Source organism: Cinclus cinclus, chromosome 6, assembly GCF_963662255.1.
Source record: "Cinclus cinclus chromosome 6, bCinCin1.1, whole genome shotgun sequence".
NCBI lineage: Eukaryota > Metazoa > Chordata > Aves > Passeriformes > Cinclidae > Cinclus > Cinclus cinclus.
The window spans coordinates 27,242,525-27,263,614 of NC_085051.1; the positions used below are offsets into that span (position 1 = coordinate 27,242,525).

At 48.2% G+C, this 21,090-nt stretch overlaps 1 protein-coding gene across 1 annotated transcript in view; it reads right to left on the reverse strand.

The window, feature by feature from the left end:
• Positions 1 to 1,561: 1,561 nt before the first annotated feature.
• Positions 1,562 to 21,090, reverse strand: part of PAPLN (papilin, proteoglycan like sulfated glycoprotein) — a 35,073-nt gene continuing 15,544 nt past the window's right edge. Inside the window, exons 10-27 of the mRNA XM_062494518.1 lie at positions 20,696 to 20,822; positions 19,951 to 20,016; positions 17,691 to 17,898; positions 15,812 to 15,988; positions 14,379 to 14,535; positions 13,671 to 13,757; positions 12,862 to 13,150; positions 12,630 to 12,744; positions 11,844 to 11,973; positions 9,976 to 10,630; positions 9,065 to 9,202; positions 7,553 to 7,677; positions 6,689 to 6,827; positions 5,143 to 5,280; positions 4,379 to 4,506; positions 3,700 to 3,808; positions 2,268 to 2,443; positions 1,562 to 1,737 (exon numbers count right to left, since the gene is read on the reverse strand). Coding sequence (XP_062350502.1) covers positions 1,562 to 1,737; positions 2,268 to 2,443; positions 3,700 to 3,808; positions 4,379 to 4,506; positions 5,143 to 5,280; positions 6,689 to 6,827; positions 7,553 to 7,677; positions 9,065 to 9,202; positions 9,976 to 10,630; positions 11,844 to 11,973; positions 12,630 to 12,744; positions 12,862 to 13,150; positions 13,671 to 13,757; positions 14,379 to 14,535; positions 15,812 to 15,988; positions 17,691 to 17,898; positions 19,951 to 20,016; positions 20,696 to 20,822 — 3,140 coding nt within the window. The remainder of the gene's footprint in view (positions 1,738 to 2,267; positions 2,444 to 3,699; positions 3,809 to 4,378; positions 4,507 to 5,142; positions 5,281 to 6,688; positions 6,828 to 7,552; positions 7,678 to 9,064; positions 9,203 to 9,975; positions 10,631 to 11,843; positions 11,974 to 12,629; positions 12,745 to 12,861; positions 13,151 to 13,670; positions 13,758 to 14,378; positions 14,536 to 15,811; positions 15,989 to 17,690; positions 17,899 to 19,950; positions 20,017 to 20,695; positions 20,823 to 21,090) is intronic.

A 21,090-nucleotide genomic window follows, 5' to 3' on the forward strand; every position in this document is an offset into this window, starting at 1 on the left:
TATTGCTGCTGCCTGAGTCAAGACTGAAGGAGAGGAGAGTGGTGTGAGCACAGTTCTGAATTAGCTGCATTTCTTAAAAGCCTTGAAGTTACACAAGTAGAAGACAAAATAACCCAATCCTCCATCCCCCCCAACAAAATATCGACATGTACACATGAGTTTGTAGCTACATCTATGCAAATAATACGTGGCTAATGTTGCTAATAATTACAATCAACCCATCCAAATCTAGAATGAGGAAGAAGGGAACTGTCAGGGCTGATGCTAGGGTAGAACAGTAGTGTGGAGGCTGTAAAAGAATCCTTTTGCTCAACAGTAATTCCATTTTGAGATACTGAAGATACCTAAGGGCTTTTCCTGGTTTAACATGATACAATCATAATACAGTCTCATTGCCCCACCCCCAATGTCTGAGATTTTCAGAGCCCCAGATGCACACTTGCTGTCACTCTGTGTTGGTCTTGAAATGAAGGGTGCTTTTCAGCTACAACTGCTCTGCATCTTGAAGTTCTAACTTGTTAGCCCGTAGCAGCAGGCACCAACCCTGAGATACAGAGCCAGGCTTTCCTGGATTTAATTGAGACTAGAGCAGATCCTTGGGAGGTTTATTGTGCAAGTGAAATGCCCCTACACTTGTATTTCTATGTGTTTATTATTAGCCCCTGCCCAAACTCAGCACAATGTCAGAACAGCATAGTTCTGGCTCAGGGGAAAAAGTTCACCTCCTGAGCCTTCCTAGAATGAGTGCTATTTAAACTGCAGCATCTCAGAACAGGTAACAGTGTTGGTGTATTTATCTAAGCTACCCCTAGCATTCAGGAAGGGCTAGAAGTAGTTTTCTATTTTGTCTTAAGCTTTCTGTGAAGCATTGCTTCTGCATTTCATGCCAAAGCTGATTGCAGCCAAGCAGAAACCAAACTGACCCTAGCAGAAATTTGTCTAAGGTCTGCTGGAATAAAACAGCTACAGTAACATGACATTACAGCTTCATCCTGAGAGCCAGTAATCTCCTAGGACCTGAACACTAATTTTATATGCATCAAGCTATTTCTCACTGCCAGAGTCCTTCGAATTTAAATGGAAAGTGCTCCCCAGGAGCACTTGTTCAGCAATGATCATTGGAGGAACAAATGTTCATGGCTCATTAGTGCTTTGGTTGGAATGGTTCAGGCCCATCTTCAAATACTTCAGAGATTATGTGTTTAAGAGCACTTCTCTCTTGCTTTTATGAAGAACTGGTCTCTCCCTCTTTGATGCTGGTCATCTGCCTTCTCTAGTCACATCATTCTTACATCCCTACTATCCATCTGATTTCTGTGAGTGACAGCAGCTACCCTTAAGAGATGGATTAGGTACAGCAAGGCATACAGTGAAAAAGGAGTTTACAATAAACCTGAGGGTGGTGGGTTTCCCACCTTTGAGCATTTACACCCACCTACACGCTGTTCAAGTCACCCTCTTGAGCTTTCCAGCAGGGCAGAGTTCCTAGAACTGTCCCATGCAGTAAAAGAACAGAGTCGTGTTCGCTCTTGTCATGGGTCACGGTGCCGAGGCGGGGCTGTCACCCGCGGGGGTGCGGGGGGCTGCCCTGGGGGCGGTGGCGAGCGCAGCTGGCGCAGCAGAAGCTGGAATAGTACTGGTTACCACAGAGCTGCGCCTGCAGGATCAGGTCACAGTTGGCAAGGTGGGGCTGGTCCACACACTCTCTGCTCAGGTCCACAATGTGACTCACAGCAGCTGCAGCCAAGCAAAGGGTGAACCAGCTGTAAATTTATCCTCAGATTACTATTCCCCCCCAAAAAGACACAGCACATTCCTGCTTCTTCCACCCCACCATTTCTAAATTTAGTCCAACATCAAGGAGGAGATCATGAGTTTCAAGATGAAACAGACATCTCTGGTGAAATACAGGAGGAAAATGCCGTTTGCAGGGAGAGGAGAGACTACTCTACCTACCCTCTATGTAAAGATAGCTGAAGGGTGTCCAAAGTCCAAACTACAAATCATGCAACCAACTATTTGGTCAACCAACTATGGCATTTTGGCTTCAGGAAGTTAATTAGGCTCCCAGTGCCCTGGTCAGGGGTGTTTCCATCATCCTGCTTTTCTGTCCATGGAAAGCTAGGCTCCTGAGGCACCACAATCCAGAGGCTCCTGCTGCTCCCCAAAGCTGGTGCTGGTGCTGGACTGGCACACACAATGGGTGCAATAGTGGCCAGGGGCCAGGCACTGTGCTGGGAGAAGCAGGAAGGCTGTGCTGTACTCACTGTTAGGCCGGCTCCTCAGCACCTTCACCTCCGAGCTGGCACTGACAGAGCTGCTGCTGCTGTAAGCACTGCATGTGTAGGATCCCTCGTCAGCCTCTCGCACGTTGCTTATAGTCAGGCTTCCATCCTGGGACAGGTGGATGTGGTGGCCATCCCCCCGCATGGGAACTCCATTCCTGTGGTGAAAAACAAAATATTTCACTATTGCCACCCACGCATGCTAAAGGAGCTCCCTGCGCTCTTTGGCAAATGATGTTCTGTAAAAGAAGTTAATTTTTGCAAGTTCAGCAGGAAGGAAGAAATCCTTTGCAAAACCTGGCCCTACGGTTGGGTGGTAACATGAGCCTGAGCGAGTCTGCATCCCTTGCCCAGTGTCTGCGTGGGAGGTAGCTGTGTCTGTGTGCTCCGTGCAAAGACATTGCCCTTTCTGCTAGCACACGTTCTTGAGGTTTGAGGAGTGAAGAGAAAATCCAGTGTGCCTTTCCCTCTCTCCAGGTTGTGGTCTGGCAGTACTCGTTTAGCTGGCACTGATAGCAGCACATATTGCTTGATGAGCATATGTGGTAGTGAACAATGCACCCTCTTTCCTCTCCCTTTAAAAGTTTGTTTATAAAAGCCAGCAAGATTGTGTCTGTTCAGTTCCTCCTAGAATAATTTGTGCCCAGCAGGAAAACTGCCTGAATTATTAACTCCTAGTTACCAACAAAATGAAATTTGTTTCACTGAAAAGCATTTCATTCCAACTCTGAAACATGCATCATTTTGTTAGCTCTAAACTTATGTATGGAAGAAAAGCTCTGTGTGTGAGATGGCCCACTTCACTCCTAACCCCTGGAATTTCAACACTTAGCAGTCTATCTTTGGATAGTTTGTAAGAAGGCTCCAAAGCAGAACTGATTATTTTCAAACGGGGAAAAACAACCCACACTAAACACTTGCACAAATGCAGAGTTTCTGGGTAAACTATCAAGATAAGAGGACACAGGTTTTCACTTTAAAACACTTCTAAGTCTCCTTTGCTCCCAACTTTACAGCAAATGGAGAGAACTTTTGCAACAGGAAGCTGGGAGAAGAGGCCCTAAAATGTCTGTCATGATTAGGCAGAGAGGGTTTTTTAAAAAGCAACTAAAGATTACTCATTTTAGTTCTTGTTATTTTCATGTCACTAGTTTTCTAGCACAGAGGTCTTCTAAACTCCATGAAATCGTAGTTTAACATCTGATTTCCTCCTTATTTGGCTGGAACATGAACTTGATGACCCCCACACCCCACAGGGATCTTGCCCAGGATTTTTGGGTAACATCCAAATTGTTTTAAGAAAGGGTAGGTGATACTAGGTGGGGCTCTCCGCCATACCTGGTAGGCACCCTGCATTAGTATTTGGAGGTTTGGGAAGATAAGAAAAGGGAAGTTCCACCTCATTTTTGCTCACCTTGACCACCTTATATTCACATTGTTGCCAGTCACTGTACAGTGAAGCTGAGCAGTCCCTCCCTCAGGTACGGTGATGCTTGGCAGAAGACCAGTGATCCTCAGCTCTCCTAGACCAGAAGGGAAATCATCACTAGCAGGGAGACAATGCCATGGTGCCCCTGGGAGCAGGGGCATTCCCTCATGGGAAAAGTCCCAGGCCTTGAAACAGGACCCCAGGCCTTGAAACAGCATGTTTGAGGCTGTGCTGTTGCTGCTATGGGGAATGTGGATTTCCTAGGACTTTGGCCCAAGAAAGGACCAGTAACAGAGGTCTCAAAGAGCTTTTACCTCCAGCTGGACACATGGATGTCACATGCACAGAAAAACCATCTCCTTAGTTTCTCTTGTTCTTATACTCATTCCACACCAGTATCCCAGAAACAAGGCCCTTAGAGTCACTCTTACTGTGCTGTCAATCCCTTTTCCCAGCTGCCTGGAGCACCAGTATGTAGTGGGCACATGCAGTTGACCAGTGGGTAAAACAACTCATTCTCCCCTTGCCCTCAAGGTACCTGTTAAACTCTAGGTGCGAGGCAAAGAGGCACAGCCAGCAAAGGAGCCCACGCTGGCCCTGCCCAGCCTTCCCTGTTTCCCACTCCTGTGCACAAGAGCCGTGGGGGCTTCCACCCACCCAGTACCTAGAGGTCGGAGCAGGACGTGGCGCTGGTCACGGTCGCGTCCATTGGAGGCAATGCAGGTGAAGAAGCCAATGTCTTCAGAGCTGACCCTGCTGATCACCAGGGCCCCATCCGACTGCTGCCTGTGCCTGGGGAACAAAGCCACCATGCCACTCAGCCTATGCTTGGGTCAGGATGGAACTCCAGCCAGCAGAGATAAAGCTAAGCCTTGTGCACAGTTCTGTAGCACCGAGCAAAGGTTTGGCAGCTCAAAAGCTGCACGGCTTCTAATGCAACCCTTAGTCCTCAAATCCCAGCACTGCTGCTGTAAGACTGGAAAAACTTGACGCTAGAGCAGATTTCTGGGAGCAGAGAGAGGGGATAGCAGCACCAGTAGCTGTGGAAGTTCACTGCAGATGCCCTGATCTCTTTCTGTGAACCTCTGCCCTTGCTCACTGACCAGCTGGATTTTGGCAAATTTGCTAACCATGTGGTTTTTTATTGAAAACCCTGTAGCTGAATAAATTTGAGCCCTGGCTCACTTGTAGCCCCTGTGTCACAGCTGTTCCCTCAAGGGTTCAACATTCAAACTTCCATCCGTGAGGGAAGGGAAGACAGGGCAGGCCAGCAGTACAGCCTGGTTCTGATGGAGGAAGCTGGACAGCACAGAGCCAGACAGGTCCTCACCACATGGCCAACAGCTCTGTTCTCTCAGAGAGGAGACAGGGAAGGAAAAGCAAGTCTTAATTCTTCTCATGAGTGGTTGGAACCACCTGGGAACTCACCTGGGAGAGGAGAGGGGCTGCCCATCTTTCTGCCACTCAATGGTGAGAGCTGGTGATGCTTCCACTGTGCAGGGCAGTCTGACTCTCTCCCCAACATTGGCCTCCACTACTGTGGGCTCGCTCTTACCCATTTTCAACCTGCAAAGTTCACAAGCACAGCAAGAGATGTAGAAACGTCCTTGCTCAGCATTTGACCTTTAGCTCAAGGCTTTACCAATCACAGGCCTCATTTTTTGCCTCCAATGGCAAAGGGAGGTCTCTGTACTCCTAAGAGAGCTCTGATGCTTGCCATGACCAACATTCAGAAAAGAGCAGCCTCTATAAAATCCTGCTCCAGTTCAGCACAGCTGGTGCTGCACTCCTGTCAGCTAGCTTAATTTACAGACAGCAACCCTGGTTCTTATAGCAACCCTCTGGATATCAGCTGACGAACCATTAAAAATGTGAACACATAGCAAACAGTACAAAGTCCTAAACAGGGCATCGGGCAAGCTTCCCCTTAGGTGTTTATCTGGCACACAGAAATGAGCCTTTTTAGCGTGTGAAGAGCCTATTGCAATCACCTGACTGCACACAAGGTCCAGAAGCTGGTTGTCCACTTCATGCAGCAGAAAGGTTGAGGTCTTGTCCTCACAACACACATCTCCTCATGTTCTCTGCTCTTATAACTAGAGCTAAATACTGTCTTAGAAGGGAACTAAGCCATGATGTTCCCACAGTTAAATAAAACGTCATCTACCCTACCCCCATTCTATGACCTGAATTCTTGATCTCAAAAAATAAAACCAAAGAGCCTTAATTCAATGAATCACTTATTAGTGCTTTTAGGGCAGAAGCAGCTAAGGAGATTGCTGCAGAGTTCAGCAAACTGGCTGGGTTTTAGGTTGTAAACTCAAAAAAAGAGAGAGATCAGATCATGGCCCTAGTTAATCTGGAATCCCAACACGCTGCATTTATGGCAAAAATAATTTGTCCCCGTTTATTTCTGTGGGGTCTAGAAGCAATTAAAAAAACACACAAGAAGCTACAAAATATGCCAGTACATGAGGAGACAGTTTTGGGTTTAACTGGTTTGTTCACAAAATATGTAAAATTAATTAGTGGAGGCTGAAGGAACTGAAGTTTTATATATATATATATATATAAATATATATATATGTGTCTATTTTGTGCTAGTTAAGCAGCTCCTACTTGCTTTAGTTTTTTCAGAACAGGTTTCTCTTTCTGCCTGCACCAACATGAACAGCTAAGGATGTTGCCTCGAGACTTCTTTTGTTTGAACCCAGCTCCTTTGCTGTAGGCTTCCCTGTGCATATTTGCTCAGAGTATGCTTCTTTCAAGAGACCCTCAGGGAGGACAGGAGGCAGCTTGTGACTGGGATCTTCTCCCGTTCCTGTTGTCAGCAGTTCAGTACTGCTTGCTTCCCAACTGTGCCCAGGAACAGCTGACCTAGACCTTTCCAATCTTTTGCTTTTCTACATGAAGAGACGCCATATGGTTCATCAGCTGGGCATGGTGGGCAAACTGTTGCTGCAGGTGAACCTACCTGTATGTGAGCTGCTGACGTGCAGAGGAGCTGGCTGCCTGCACGAGCTGCCTGCCTCTGGATAACCCTCGGTGCTGCGGATTTGCCTGGTGAAGGACCCGACCTCTCTCACCCTCTGCCAGAACAGTGCTCTGGTACTCTATTCAAAGCAAAATGCCATATGTGAATAAAAGGACACTTCTTACTGTGACCTCTTGCGTAGGGTTTCTGTGAGCTTGGGAGAGCTTGCTGAACTGGTGCCAGAGAGCCCTTCAGCCATCTGCTTTTTGGCTGACTAGTACAGTAAACCTGCACTGTCTACTAATGAGAGTCACAGACCTGCAGGCAAGCAATTTTAGACTCCTTCTCCTCTGTCAGTGAACAGGTTGCAGCATCCCTTAGGCCACAGTGCCTTCTGCCCCATGTGCCGTTGCTGTGACAAAGCACACTTCAGAGACTGAAGGCTACAGGGTGCCTTTCTGGCCCGTCTTTTGAGACTAATCTTTTTCCTGTTTTGTTTCTGAAATAAGGCACATTTTTCAGAACAGGGAATTATTTGTTACCCAGCAGGACCCATTTAGGCAAAACACAGAACATAATTGCACCAGCAGTTACGTTTTGGATCAGGAGGCAGCTGATGGCTCTCAGGGAAGAAGACATGCTTGCTGTGCTAGAAGCAGGGTGGGTTGCAGGAAACCCACAATTCCACTTATGAGGTGGCACTGCAGGGGAGAAAGTATTTTAGGGCTAAGGCTCTATCATGAGACAACACTAAAAGAGGCCCTGCTGCCTCCACATCCCTCTTGGCAGCAGAGGAAGTTTGCTCCTGCAGCTGAGTTTATTGAGCCTGTGGAGCCCCGAGTTACCTCTCCGGTGACAATTCACCTGTGACCTGCAGCTGGATCTGTCGGCTGTCCGTCCTTCCGTCGGAGGTGCGGCAGGCGTAGGTGCCGGCATCCTGCGGCTGGACGTGGCGGATCAGCAGGGAGCTGTCGGACTGGTAGGTGTGCCTGCAACACGAGTGGGGAGCGCTGCTCTGCTCTGCTCTGCCCTGCCTGCCCACGGCTACCCGCCCCGGCACAGCGGCTGATGCCACCCGAACCATCCCCACGGAGCGCCCTCCCCGGCTCAGGGAAAAACAAAGCCCTGCTGACCATTGTCGGGTCGCAGGCAGGGGGAATAACTGCGGCAGAAAGGAGGTCAGGAACAGAGAGGAAAAACAGATGGAAAACAGGGAACTGCTTTCAGTAACCCGTTCCCATGCGGAGGCAAACTGCCCTTCCAGGGGGGAGCTTGAATCCCAGCAATCAACTGCAAACAGAAAAGCATAACTGGGCTTTTCTTTACTGTGATTTTCATAATACAAAGGGACTGACTGGCTCCAGACTCTTGCTGGAAACAGACTTCCCAGGAAAAACAGGTTTAAAAGTAGTTTGAAAAAGAATTATGCCAGAGATTTCCAGCCAGAGGAACTCTGAGTTATTAGGCCACAAGTTTCACCCCCAGCTACTGGCTTATTGCTGCCCCAAGATGAACCAAAGAGAAGCAATATTCTTCTGCATCATTACCCACGTCAGCTTCCACCAGTGCATTCTACCACTGTTACGGGACAGCACTTGCTCTGCCCCATAACTCTAGCCAGCACCTCATTACTGGTGCAGACTGTACCTGTTTCTGCTCTGCACAGAGCAGGTGGACAATTCATGCCCTTAGATGAATATGGGGGCTTCTTTATCCCTTAAAAAAAAGAGTGTGCTGGTTGGGGCTGGTATAGTGTTAATTTTCTTCACAGTAACTGGTATGTAGCTGTGTTTTGGAACTGTGTTGAAAACAGTGTTGATGTTTTCACTACTGCTGAGAAATGTTTACACCAAGTCAAGGCCTTTTCTGCTTCTCACCCCACCTGCCAGTGGGTTGTGGGTGCACAAGAAGCTGGGAGGGGACACAGCTGGGACAGCTGACCCTGACAGACCACAGGGATATTCCCTACCATATGGCATCATGCTCAGCATGTAAAGCTGGGGAAAGGAGGAGGAGTGGGGGGCAGTGATGGCGTTTGTCTTCCCAAGTCACTGATGTGTGGGATGGGGCCCTGCTCTTCTGGAGAGAGCTGAACACCTGCCTGCCCGTGGGAAGTGATGAATGAATTCCTTGTTTTGCTTTGCTTGCACTAACAGCTTTTGTTTTATCTTCTAAACTGTCTTTATTTCATTCCATGGATTTTCTCAGTTCTACCCTTCTGATTCTCTCTCCCATCCCACCAGGGGTGAGTGAGCAGCACTGTGGGGCTGAGTTGTCAGCTGGGGTGAAACCATGACAGTCCTATTTGGATTGCATATTAGGCACTCTGCCTAGCAAGGAGCCCATCTGCTCTGCAATGAAGGGAGCTGAGCTCACCTGTCAGAGGAGACTGGTTGGCTGTTTTTTATCCATTCCACTCTGGAGAGCAAGGACACGCCCATCTTGCAGACCAGCTGGATGTTTTGTCCCACAACTGCTGTCACAAGAGAGGGCTTGGCTTCCTCCAGGATTGTTCTGAAAGAGAAAGTGATTCCATTGGCACTTTTGTTGCCCTCCTCACCTCTGTGTCCTCTCATCTGACTCTGGATGAGTTACAACCACAAGGCAAAGCAGGACCAGGTGCCCATTCAGCTTTGAGCAGACGCACTGGGCAACAAGAGGGCTCCCCATTGCCATATTTAGCAAAGACTACTTTGGACAGACTGAATGCTACAATATCTCCTGGAAGACAGCCCTGTAACCCCTCTCTTCTGAAGGAACAAGGTTCAGCTCAGCAGACAGACACTGATCCAGTGCAGACATGTTTAGATCTAGCTCTACATACTTCTGATTTTCAGGGTAACACTGGATCTTAACCCAAAGTCTGCATCTTGAAAGTCTTCCCTAGAACAACCCACTGCTGCTCCATGCAGTGCTGAGGTAAAGGCTACAAAGTCAGAGAGTCAGCTCAGTTTGTTGGTCAGAACAAGAAAAACATCTATGGATTCTCATTTACAGTGTAAGGAGCCCTCCCAGACAGAGTCCCCAGGATTCTGCAGTCTTTTCACACGTCATACTTCAGTGCTGTCAGAGCCCCGGGAGTACGTGAGGAAAGAGACAGCAGGTAATGGCAGGGCCTGAATAACTGACTTGATTTACCAAGGGGCCACATGTGTAGCTAATCCACCACATGGTATTCCCAGTTAGCTGGTCCCAGCTAGGGCAACATTTTCACTGCAGAGAAAGATGCACTGATGTTTCACAATGAGCTGGCAGAACAGGGGGGAAGGGTGGGTGGAAATCATCACCTGTGCAGAGCCTGTGCTGGGAACAAATCTGCAGACTCCTGGTGCCCAAATCCCTCAGAAGTCACAGAAGCATCTGCTCTGAAAGCTTCACGCCACTGCTTGCCTTCCTGGGGCAGCACTTGCTGGCCACTGCTGCTCTGCCTGTCCAAGGGCACAGGCACAGCTGTTTCCCAGGAGTGCAGCTGGCCCAGGCTGTCCAGTCTGCTTTGCTGGCTGTTCCTGCGCTGGCTCTCCAGCACACCAGTCCTTGGCAAAGCCTCTGGCAGCACGTCCCTCCTCCAGCTGTCCTGCCTGCGGCTGTCTTGCATGGGGATTGAAGTCCCATAGGTTCTTCCTTCTTGGCTGTGACTTGCAGCCTGTCCTGTAGGTGATTGCTGCTGACCCTGAGCACGTCCTGTATAAGAATTGGAGGCAGTCTGCTGGTGTTGCAGGGCTCCTGTGCCAGGAGAGGGCTGGAGCTCCAGATGACTGATTCCCACAGAGCTGTGGCACACTCTCATGCACTCCTCCTCCGAGGCAAAGCTGTTTTTATTACCGTGGCAGCCACCATACCAAAACCGGTTGCACTTGCCAACAACTCCCACGAAGTACCAGCGAGTGGTCCAGTTGGTGCAGGGGCCGTGAGCACTGGGCAGCAGGCACATCACAGGGTATGCTGCCAAAAAGAGTGGAACAGAGGAAGATGTGAGGGTCACAAAGCACAAAGGTCCAGGGGCTTCAAGACACCTACCCAGATGATTTATCTGATGGCCCTGTGGGCAGAGGGCAGGTGGGCAAGTAGGACACCTGGGTGTCCTATCCAGCTGTGCTTTGAAACTGAGAAACTGCGCACATGTTTCTTTTTGCCTCAGTTTTGCCTCTGATGGAAGAACCATCCTCAGACACATTTCTGAATCTAGATACTAGACAGATGCTTTACAGCCTTGCTTGAAGAATTATGCAACTGCAAAACAGGCTCCTGCAAGGGACTCATGGCTTCCATTTGCATATTTTCAGCCCACAAAGCAAGTGGCTTAGATCTAGCTGTGAAGAAGACTCGTGCATTACAGAATACCCTGCACACTGATATAAAGAGGAGCACAGCCCAAGGTGTCTACAAACCCGGAGCCATGGGTATCACAGCCACATGCTGACAAACACTGGATGCAGGGTTCCAGCTGCAAGGTGCTTTGCCAAGCTGTGGCTCAGCTGAGAGGATTCAGAGAGCTTTCCCCTTTCCCAAGGCTGCACCTCAGGGATGGCCACCAAGCAATCTCTGTGCTGCAGCAGGAGGGCAAGGCACTGCAGCAGCTAAGTGCCTGCAGAGGGTACAGCTGGGCACTAAAGGAGCAGAGATGCTTTCGCCCAGCAGCCCTCGTGTTTCATTGCACAGCAAGCACTGAATTGAACTTCGCTGGCAGGGGCATCCATGCAGCCCTGAGCAACCCCTCCTTCTCCATGTGGCTCTCATTCCTCCCATGTCCACATGCTGTCTGAAGGTTGAGCACTGTCCTGATTCCTCAGGAGATCCCTACTCCTCCTAAAACTGGGCAATTCATTTGGAGCACTCCAGGCTGCATCAGAGTGTCTTCTCAGGAACAAAGAACTCCTGAGTAGTTCTACAGGCTGACGCAGGTCACACAAGCACACTTCTGCCCAAGTATCAGCAGAGGACAACAGGAAGTTCTGCAGCAGCTGGCAGAGCTGAATCGTCAGGCTGATGTTCTACAATCCCTCCAAGCTTCTGCTGCCCCAACCACCAGGTAGAGATCTCTTCAGAGAAATTATTCACTACATTTTACAGAGAGCAGAGCCTCTGCACAGGAAACTTCTATCTGCTACAGGACTCTTTTTGTGTTTCTAAACCAATAAGCCAAGGCATCACTTACGGTAGTTTGGCCTATTGAGACATCCTTCCCCACGAGGACCTGCGGCCGAGGCGACGTTGTCAAAGCAGCAGCCGTACACGGAGCTGCGGCACTCGCCCGAGGGCTGCTGCTGGGACAAGGCTTGGCTTGCCTTGGAGACAGGAATGGAAAGCCAAGCGTTACCCTCACACATGAGGACAGCAGCACATGCAAGGCACCGTGTGCAAGCTGTCAGCTGTTAGAGGCACCACCGTTTGCTTGTTTGCCTCCTAGAGGCTTTTGTCCTGGGAAGGGGTGGGAAACTTGGCTGCCAGCCACGGAGCTGGGGCTGCAGTTCTCTGCAAGGCACATCTGAGAAGCAGCCCAGTTCTTATTGCTGCCACCAACAAGAAACCCAACCTATGGGAGGGATCACCTCCCCACCTTGAATTAATCTGCAGAGCTGACAAACAAAAGCAATTAATAGAAGCCATGTTTTTCCCTTTTTTTTTTTGAAACTGGATATCAATTTTCTGACCAACAGAAATTTGGATTATTCAATTAGATCTACATAGGATGTCCTTCTACTTCTCAGACATCTCCCTACCATCTGCTCTGTGCCCTGCTTGTAGAGGATTGCAGGTGGATGCTCCAGACTGAACAGGAGCAAGGTGGGCCAAAGGGCTTGATGCCATGCCTGGAATATTGGTGCCTCAGCATTACTGGCAGAGATGAAGCCCAACAGAATCCACAATGTGAGTCGGCAGGGTCAAGTCTGAATCTTCATATCTGATCAACTCCTGAAATGCAAAGAGCTCTTGTACTTACTGCTGGAGTGATCACAGTGGGACGATCTTGTCTCTGAACGTCACGGTAATGTTGTGGGCATCCAATGTTGTTTGGACCCTGGGCAGCGGATACTCCATCAGGGCAACAGCCATACCTACAGGCAGAAGGGCTGCAGTAATACCTGACCTGCCTGGTCCACAGCCACGGGCTACAAGACTCAGGAAGCCCCCAGGAAAGGCAATGCCTCCCTGCTCTATCTCCTTCAAGCTACCTGTTTTGGTGGCAGGTGCTGAAAGGGCAACCTCTCCCCAGAGGGCCTGATGCTGGAGTGTGCCCGTCTGGACAGCAGCCATGTGGGCTCTGGTGGCAGTCCTGGAAGCCAGCCCCTGCAGGGGGGTCCTGAGAGAAGCTGAGCCGATGGGAACCTGGCAAGCGGGACTGGGGCTCCCAGCCAACAGGAAACAAGTTGATGCCATGGTCTTTGGTGGATGGAATGCGCTGACTACCTGAGGTACTATGGATCATGGTGTTCCCAGGGAGCATACTTCCATCATCAGAATCTGGGGAAAGAACTCAAAGTAGGCAGGTGACCATGAAAATCTGGTCATCTTTCCTCCTCTCTGCTCTCTTTCGCCTGCCCAAGGCTACCTGGCAGGATTTTTTGCATCACATCTTCTGGCCCACCCTTCCTGATCTGGCTGAGGTACTTCACTCATTGTCTTGACCATTCTTCCTGCTGTCCCATGAGAAACCACGTGCTGTGGTCACATTGCTGTGGTCCCTTCACATCATCCTTTCTTGTTCCTATGATCTCTTTGAGCATAATTTCTTCCAGCCAGCACTTAAGTCATGCGGACAGAACCTGGGATCCACATACTGTACAGAGTCTTCTGCATGGATAGATTAAAATACTGCTCACTGCTGGTGTAAAAGAATCTACATTTTGTCCCTGGCTTCTTAAGTTTCTAGGACCTTATGAAAAAAGTGAGAGAAATGAAGAAAAGAACAATCCCTCTCCCTACCACACCCTATTCCAACTACCCCATCATCAAACCCCAAATTTAAGAAATTCTTCCAAACCTGGGGCAGGGCTGTTTGGGTTGTAACGTGTCAGCAAGGACTGGCGAGTGACGTCATATCCCATAGTGTCCTGCATACTGGGGACCTCTGCAAAGAGACACATGCACAAAAAGGGTGCAGTTACTCCAGCCCTGTGCTCTCATAATTGCAAATACACCCAGCAGGAGACAAAAGCTGATGAAAATGTTCCTGTTCCTCTTGTGGAATAGCTGCTGAGTAGCAATTGGATTCAATTGGATAATCAGGACAAGCGACCTACAACAGGCGGACAGACAAAAGTCAACATTGCAGCTCTGACATGGAGAATAGACATAGACAAGAAGCAAAATGTTCTGAATAGTTGTGACTCCTTTAGAGCCAGTCCACAGAGGGATGAGTTTGGCTATAGTTTTTAGCTACTGAGCCTGCCCAAATTACCATCCTTCTGGACTGAGAGTCCTGGCATTAGTCTGCAGCACACACTGGATGAGCCGTCATAGAATACTGGATTCAAAATGGACGCACACCAATGTTGTTCCCAAGCCAGTTCCATACATTTCAAACAGCACGGGTACTGGGATTCTGAAGATGTTTTGTGCACATAACTTTGGCAAACTCACAGGATGGAGACAGGCAGGCAAAAAGCTGAGAACATAAGCTGGTGCAGAGCTAGGAATTTCTATTCCTAAGCATGTTGGGAAAAGCTGGGTGTGCAGCAATACCACTCACGCTGTGGCAGGTAGCAGGGCTGTGTGTTGCAGCTTCCCAGGGTGGCTGGTTTCTGTGGCTCGATGGCTTTGCATGTCTCAGGACTGTAGAATTTGGAGTCCCCATCAGCACAGATGACCTGGCGTGTCCGGATGCCTGAATCGCAGCTCTTGGAACACTTGAGCACAGAGACAAGGCAGTGAGCAGGCAGCAAAGGCTGAATGCAGAAACCCCACAGATCAGAAGTGGGGAACAACTGCACGATTAGCTGCAGACTGAGCACAGCTTCCTCCACCAAGACAAAGCAAACAATATTTCAGCTGGAATCATCTGAACCATTAGAAAACCATATTTTAAACCATTTTACCAGATGTTCCACCCAGCCCTGAAGCATTAGGCTCTGTGCCACACTCAGCCTGTAACTTCCAGATGAGCTGTTGTTACCTATAGTGGCGTGTCAGGGAGCTGGAGGGAACCATTTCAGCCTGAAGGAATAAAGGCACCTCAATTCTCTGGGGATCCACCAGCTGTGAGTGGGTCAGTTTGCATTTCAGAACAACAAATTACAAATGGAAAGCATACGGGTGGCTTTCTTATTAAGCAGCTAATGGAGTTTGCCTCACTGGAAGCTGTGGATAAGAGGGAGCAGCAGCTCAGAGGAGAGGATAGCATGAGGTGTCCATGCAACCCACATGGCTCATGGCAAGTTCTATAAACAATAGGAGAGTATTTCTCTCTAGTTCAGAGAGGCATATGGGAGAACGTCGGATACCAGAAAGTCAGGAGAAAGATCAGATTCAGATATTAAATTTCTTTCTCTCTAACTAAAACTTGGCCTGTACCTCATGAAGAAGATGTAAGATGTTTTAGCTGAGAACAAGCTGGTCTGACTAGCACAGAAGTAAAAAAGGGTGTTTGGAAGTCACCTGATGCATTGGATCTACCCATATCTCTACTCCCTGACACTTTTCCCAGGTTGAAGACAGTGTGGATTCCACCACAAAGACAGGATTAATCTATCTGAAGATCAGTTTATCTGAATAATTACAAAAATGTACTTTAAAGCATATCACCTAAGTCCTGAAGCCTAGAGCTCTAAGCCACACTTGGCCAGAGAGCTGTTCTGATGATCACAGCCATGGAGCAAAGAACTGAGAATAAGCAGCAAGAGTGAATTGTTTCAGCTTATTGGCTGCATTTTGCCACTGTCACTGAAACGATAATCTCTCCTCAAAAGGATTTATTTTTGTAGCAGCTGCACGCAAGGCAGGCATCAGATTAACTGGAGCATTACTAGTGCCAGTTACAACACAGCTGTAAGCCAAGGGGCTGGTAATGAAGCAGTCCTTGCTCCCAGCCTCAGCCAATGTGCAGACTGCATGGATCAAAGCTTGTTTGTGAGGAGCACAGCAGTACAATCAGTAATTTCCGAGCCATGACAGCGAGGTGCTCACCAGACCCCAGTCTCCAACGTGCCAGCCGATTTCCTGGATGCAGTTCTCCTTAAGGCAGGGCTGGGTGGCTGATGGCTTTGGCTCCATTAGACAAGCGAAGTCCTGAGCCTGAGAGCCCTGCTGCGTCCTGCAGGTGACAGTCCGGGTCTGCACTCCTTCCCCACAGCTGGCTGAGCACTGCAGAAAGGGGCCCGACAATTACAAAGAAGCCTACCCTGTTCCAGGCTGGGCTCCCTATCATTAGAGCAGAGCTCCATTTTGAGACTGCCTGAAACAACCAGCTATCATTGAAATAATTTTCTGGGATGGGAGTTAGCAGAGTAGCTGTTTATGCTGTAGAGGAGACAATAAGCCATATGGGAGCACAGGATAGGGTCTAGGAGATCTGGAGGTCACTGGATGATTTTGGCCTACTCATATAATTACTCTTGATCTGTCCCCAGAGGAGATGTGGAAGATGAATTTAGAAAAATATAAACACTGCAGAACACATTGAGAACAAATCATGGTAAAAAATAACTGGAAAGTCACGTTATTTACATCTCATTAAAAACAATGCAAGGTAAAGAATTTTACAGAAGGTAAAAGGTTAGGTTCTTAAACTGCTCATGTGTTTTGCTTGAAGACTCTGTGCTCTATTTTTACAGCATGAAGCTGTGACAACTTCTATACTAGTAACTAGTTTGTGACATTTTCAATGCCCTCTTAAATTCACAGTGGTATTTCCTGGAATCCAACCTACTTCTACATGAATTACCAATACAGAGAGCATTAACCCTCGGACAGTCTGAATCACTTCAGATGAGCTTCCCAGCTGAGTTTCAGCCATTAGTTTACCAGAATAACCTTTTAACTCTGAGAGTACACCAAACACAGTTGCTTCGGAGAACCCTGGAATGAATCACTAAGGCATCTGTTTCTAAGAACATGACCCTTGGTGCCTTCCTCAAATGGTGCTCTTACTCCACAACCCCAGAGTCACACCTCGCATCTCACAAGGTGGGGGAAAAGAGGGGGTGAAAGGACTTTCCAGTCTAGGTCATCATGCCTCAAAGTTGTATTTTGTGCTGTTGTGCAACTCAGACAGGCTAAGTACAACCACAAGATTGCAAACCCAATGTTGCAAGTGTGCGTGTACTTCTTCTAATAGAGGAAAATTCACTTGTACTTTAGGGACTGAGTAGACATTCCCTTTACTTTCTAAGCCCTTGGAATGTAAGATGCCTTCTAAGAGCCTGTCTGGCTGCACTGAGCACACAGTGTGAGCTGTTTCCTCAGCTATACTCTTGCAGATATAAATACACACAAGCATCAAAAATGTACCACATGGCTGTATTTGGAGAAGCCCTGTGCAGACACACAGCAAACAGCAGGTCAGCAGTGTTTCCAGAGTACTGCTGTCCTGGGGTGGTGATGCAAGGCAGCAAAACACCTGGAAATAGCCAGCACAGGCAGAAGCCACAAGCTCCTGCTTCACAGAGGAGGGTGTGCTACTGCATATCCCCAGCTGATGGACAGAAGCTCTCCTGCCGACGCTCCTCCTTCACCAGGCCTGGCTCAGAAACTAATCCAGTGCCAGGTGTGGGGCGGTCTGATAAAAACACAGCAGTGGAGAAAGGATTGGCAGACCAGAGAAGAGAGAACGTGCAATGAGAAGAGCAGAGGTGCAGGGGCACACACAGGTTTGAGGAACAGGGATGGGTTCATTGGAGGGCATCAGAGGGCTGCAGGGACAAATTCTACACCACTGGACACCACCTACCCAGGGACACAAACTTTTTTGTAGTCCCAGAACAGGAGCCTGGCTCTTTCTCCCTAAGCTTTGGCAGATCCTGCTCCAGTAGGTGCCAGGAGGGTGTTATCTGCCCAGGGCACTGACCTCGGACCAGGGCCCCGTGCTCCAGGTGGCACACTGCCGGACGTTGCAGGGCTGGCTGCGGCGCGGCTGCTGGGCGAAGGCCATGCACTCGGTGTCATCCACCACCCCCTGCCAGCTCTGCCCGTCAAACACCACGCAGTACACAGAGCGAGTCTGGGTGCCCCCGCCACAGGTGGCTGAGCAGGATCCCCACTCTCCCGTTTTCCACCTGCAGGTCACACAGTCAAGCACAAAAAAAAAAAAAAAATAAGCCCAGACAACCTGCCCGGAGGCACAGAGGAGTCAGTGTGACATCCCTGTAGAAATCAAGCAGGGATGATGTCCCTTTGCAGAATAGAATTAGAGGCAAGTTCCCATTTGACCAAGCATGCCCAGCTTAACTGGCAATGCAGAGCATTAGTCCTACTCCAGAGACATATCCCCAGCTACAAAACACTTATTTCTCTGGAAATGTAGAGCTCTTCCAGAACAGGAAGCTCTCTTTCCATGGCTTTTGGTCTCCTGATGTCTGCAAAAATGTCATGCCTGGAATAGAACAACAAAAAAAAAAAAAAAAAAAAAAGGAAAGAAAAAGCTCAAAGAAAACAATCCAGATCAGCTAAAAGAAAAGCTACCACAACAGCCTAATCCACACATTACACTCTAGACATTATCAGAAACAGTAAAACAAAGCCAAGTCCTCACTCTGCCCACAAACCACGCCAGACACTCCCAGAAGTGCTTTACTTTTCACTGAAAGCCAGTAGAAAGCTGGTTTATTCCTCCCATCAGTCAAATTCTCTAACTGCAGCACACATACAAAAAGCCCACAAAAATGTAAATAGACTTTTTTTGTCTTTGGTTGCTGAAGCAGCTGCAGAAATGATACTTCCTTGCTAACAAGGGGAATGTCCACAGAACAATCTGTCTAAATACTAAAATCTCTGCCCATGCCCAGTCCAGCTTCTCAGAGCTATCTAGGTAGCTGGAAGCACAACTTGCATGGCCTGGCTTCAGGGACAATGTGAAGTTTCATCCCCAAATCCAGCATGCAGTGCAGTTCAAAGGCACTGGTTGTGGAGGGGGAGCATCATGGTGATCTGCTTGCCAGCTGCTATGTCCCCTTGCAGCCAGGTAAAGCCCAGCCAGGGAGTAAAAGCAGTGAAATCATGTTTTCTCCCCCCAGCATTCCAGATACTTCCCTAGCCTGGCCCTTGCCACCCCTTAACAGAGTTTCAGCCAGGCAATTCATATTCACATCCTAACAGGATTCCAAAGTACACTCTGCCATGGTCAGCTCCTAAACACACCCTTCTTTGTTGATAAAGATGCACATTTTAACCTAAAACAGAATGGCCTTCACTATAAAATGTTTCCTTTGGAAAGGGAACAAATACATTCAGTAGAAGCCATTTACTATGGTGTGATTGCAGGGCTTATAACAAATTATTCATCAACGTTTTTCAAAAGCTCCAGTGGGGATAACTCCCCCCCAGCTACTATAATCTGTCTCCTGTATAGCAAACATACAGTTTTGGAAAGGCTGTATCAACCAGATGGGATCACCTACAGCTTCCTGAATTGTGAGTCAAGACTCCTCTGACACTTGTTTCATTTCCTTTGTATGACAAGGTCAACCATAAAGCTGGGACCCTCATCAGAGGGCAAAAATTGACAGTCCTAAGCTGTTAAGAGCTTGCTGTGGGACAACTGGTTTGCTTTTGATACTTTTAACTTCTCATATCTCAGTGTACATTACTGTATCTGTCACATTCTTGTACTCATCACACCTTACAGGCTCTTGTCTGCCTGCTATGGAGCCCATGCCAAAAAAGGAGAGATTTTAAGAAACTCTAACTCTTTTTCTATGCTATGCTGGCCAATGTTACAATTGCCCAAATGACCATGTTCTCTTTTCATTTATGTTCTTTTACTTATCTTGACAAGTAAACAAATCTAAAAAAAAAAATCTTCCAGAACTTCTTAACCCTGATTCCAGAGAAAACATGGGAATAAGCAGCCAGGAGCTATGAAGAAATCATCCCCTTCTCAATCCCCTAAGGATCAAGTTACCAGAGGCACATGTAGCCACCTAAGCAAAGCTGCCAGCCAGCACCCTCCACCACCATTTTCACTGGCAAGCATCAAAAGCAAAGCACACCCACTTCTACCACCAGTGCCAAAGAGGAAAGCCCCCGTGGACTGCAGTGGAGAGCTAGGTGGAGAGCAGAAGACAGCAGCTGCCTTCCTGTACTTTCTGTAACTTCCTTCTCTTTGTTACCTCTTCATCTGAGAGCTCCGTGCGCCGCTGTGACTCCAGGCTTGCGGCAGGTAGATGTAAGAAGTCCTTTATATACAGAACAAAGGTTTTAAAGAACTTAAAACAAGTAGCTGGAGGCTAACATGTATTCAGAAATGCTCCCAGATGCCCACTCAAACACACCAGCTCTCTCAGAGGCCTCCACTGGTACACAGATACACAGCTAATGCTCATGTTACAGCTCTGGATGCCCAGTAAGAGCCAAGTGAAGGCAGCTGTATGGGGCAAGGTGGAAATGGCTGGGTGAAAGGGTTTGAAAATGCTGGAGAATGAAAAAAACTCCAGGATTCATCCCCTTCTAAGAGAACAGACACTGGGAATGCAGAAATGACATAAAATGACACAAGCTCAGACCTTCTACTCTGTCTTAGTAGGCTCCAGCTCAAGAGAAGACAAACCAGGGAATCTGTTTTACGTCCCCTACATGGGCTAGACAACTGTCTTCCACTACCCTATTTTGGAAGGCAAATTCAATTGCCTATAAAATGAACACAAGATGTATTAAGCCCTTTCCTTGTGCACACAGAAATGCTCATTACTCATCCCTGTGTTATCGTCCCAATCTTCTGTCTTTGGCTTTCTCTTAGAAGGGAAGCACCTACTTGAAGAGAACCATGCTGGAGGACAGAAGAGGGAGGGTAACTTTTTTCTCAGTTCCAAAAGCACCTCAGGAAGAAGTCATACCCCAGAAGGAAGGAAATAGTACCGTTTTGTCTGGGGACAAGGCTGATGGCCACACGTCTGGTTGTTGTCTGGTTGTGGTTTATTCCTGCACATATAGTCGGGATAAACTTCATTGTCTATGGTACAAAACACCAAGCGGGATTGGAAACCTAGGGGACAAGCAAGAGAGTATCTGATCAACACAAGCTACCCAGGACTAGGTTGGCAACACAAGTTTCTAAAGTCATGTAGAATCCACATCTGTCCCAGCCATTCTGGAAAAGAAACAGGTGCAGGTCTCTGTCTCTCACTATATGGACAAACGATGCTTTCCCACAGCATAGGAGTCTACTGGAAGAGCAAGGGAGTCAGTTGAGTTCTGTGTAGCTGAAGGGAATTGTCCTGTTATGAGTTGAGGCTCACAAGGGGAGTGCCTAC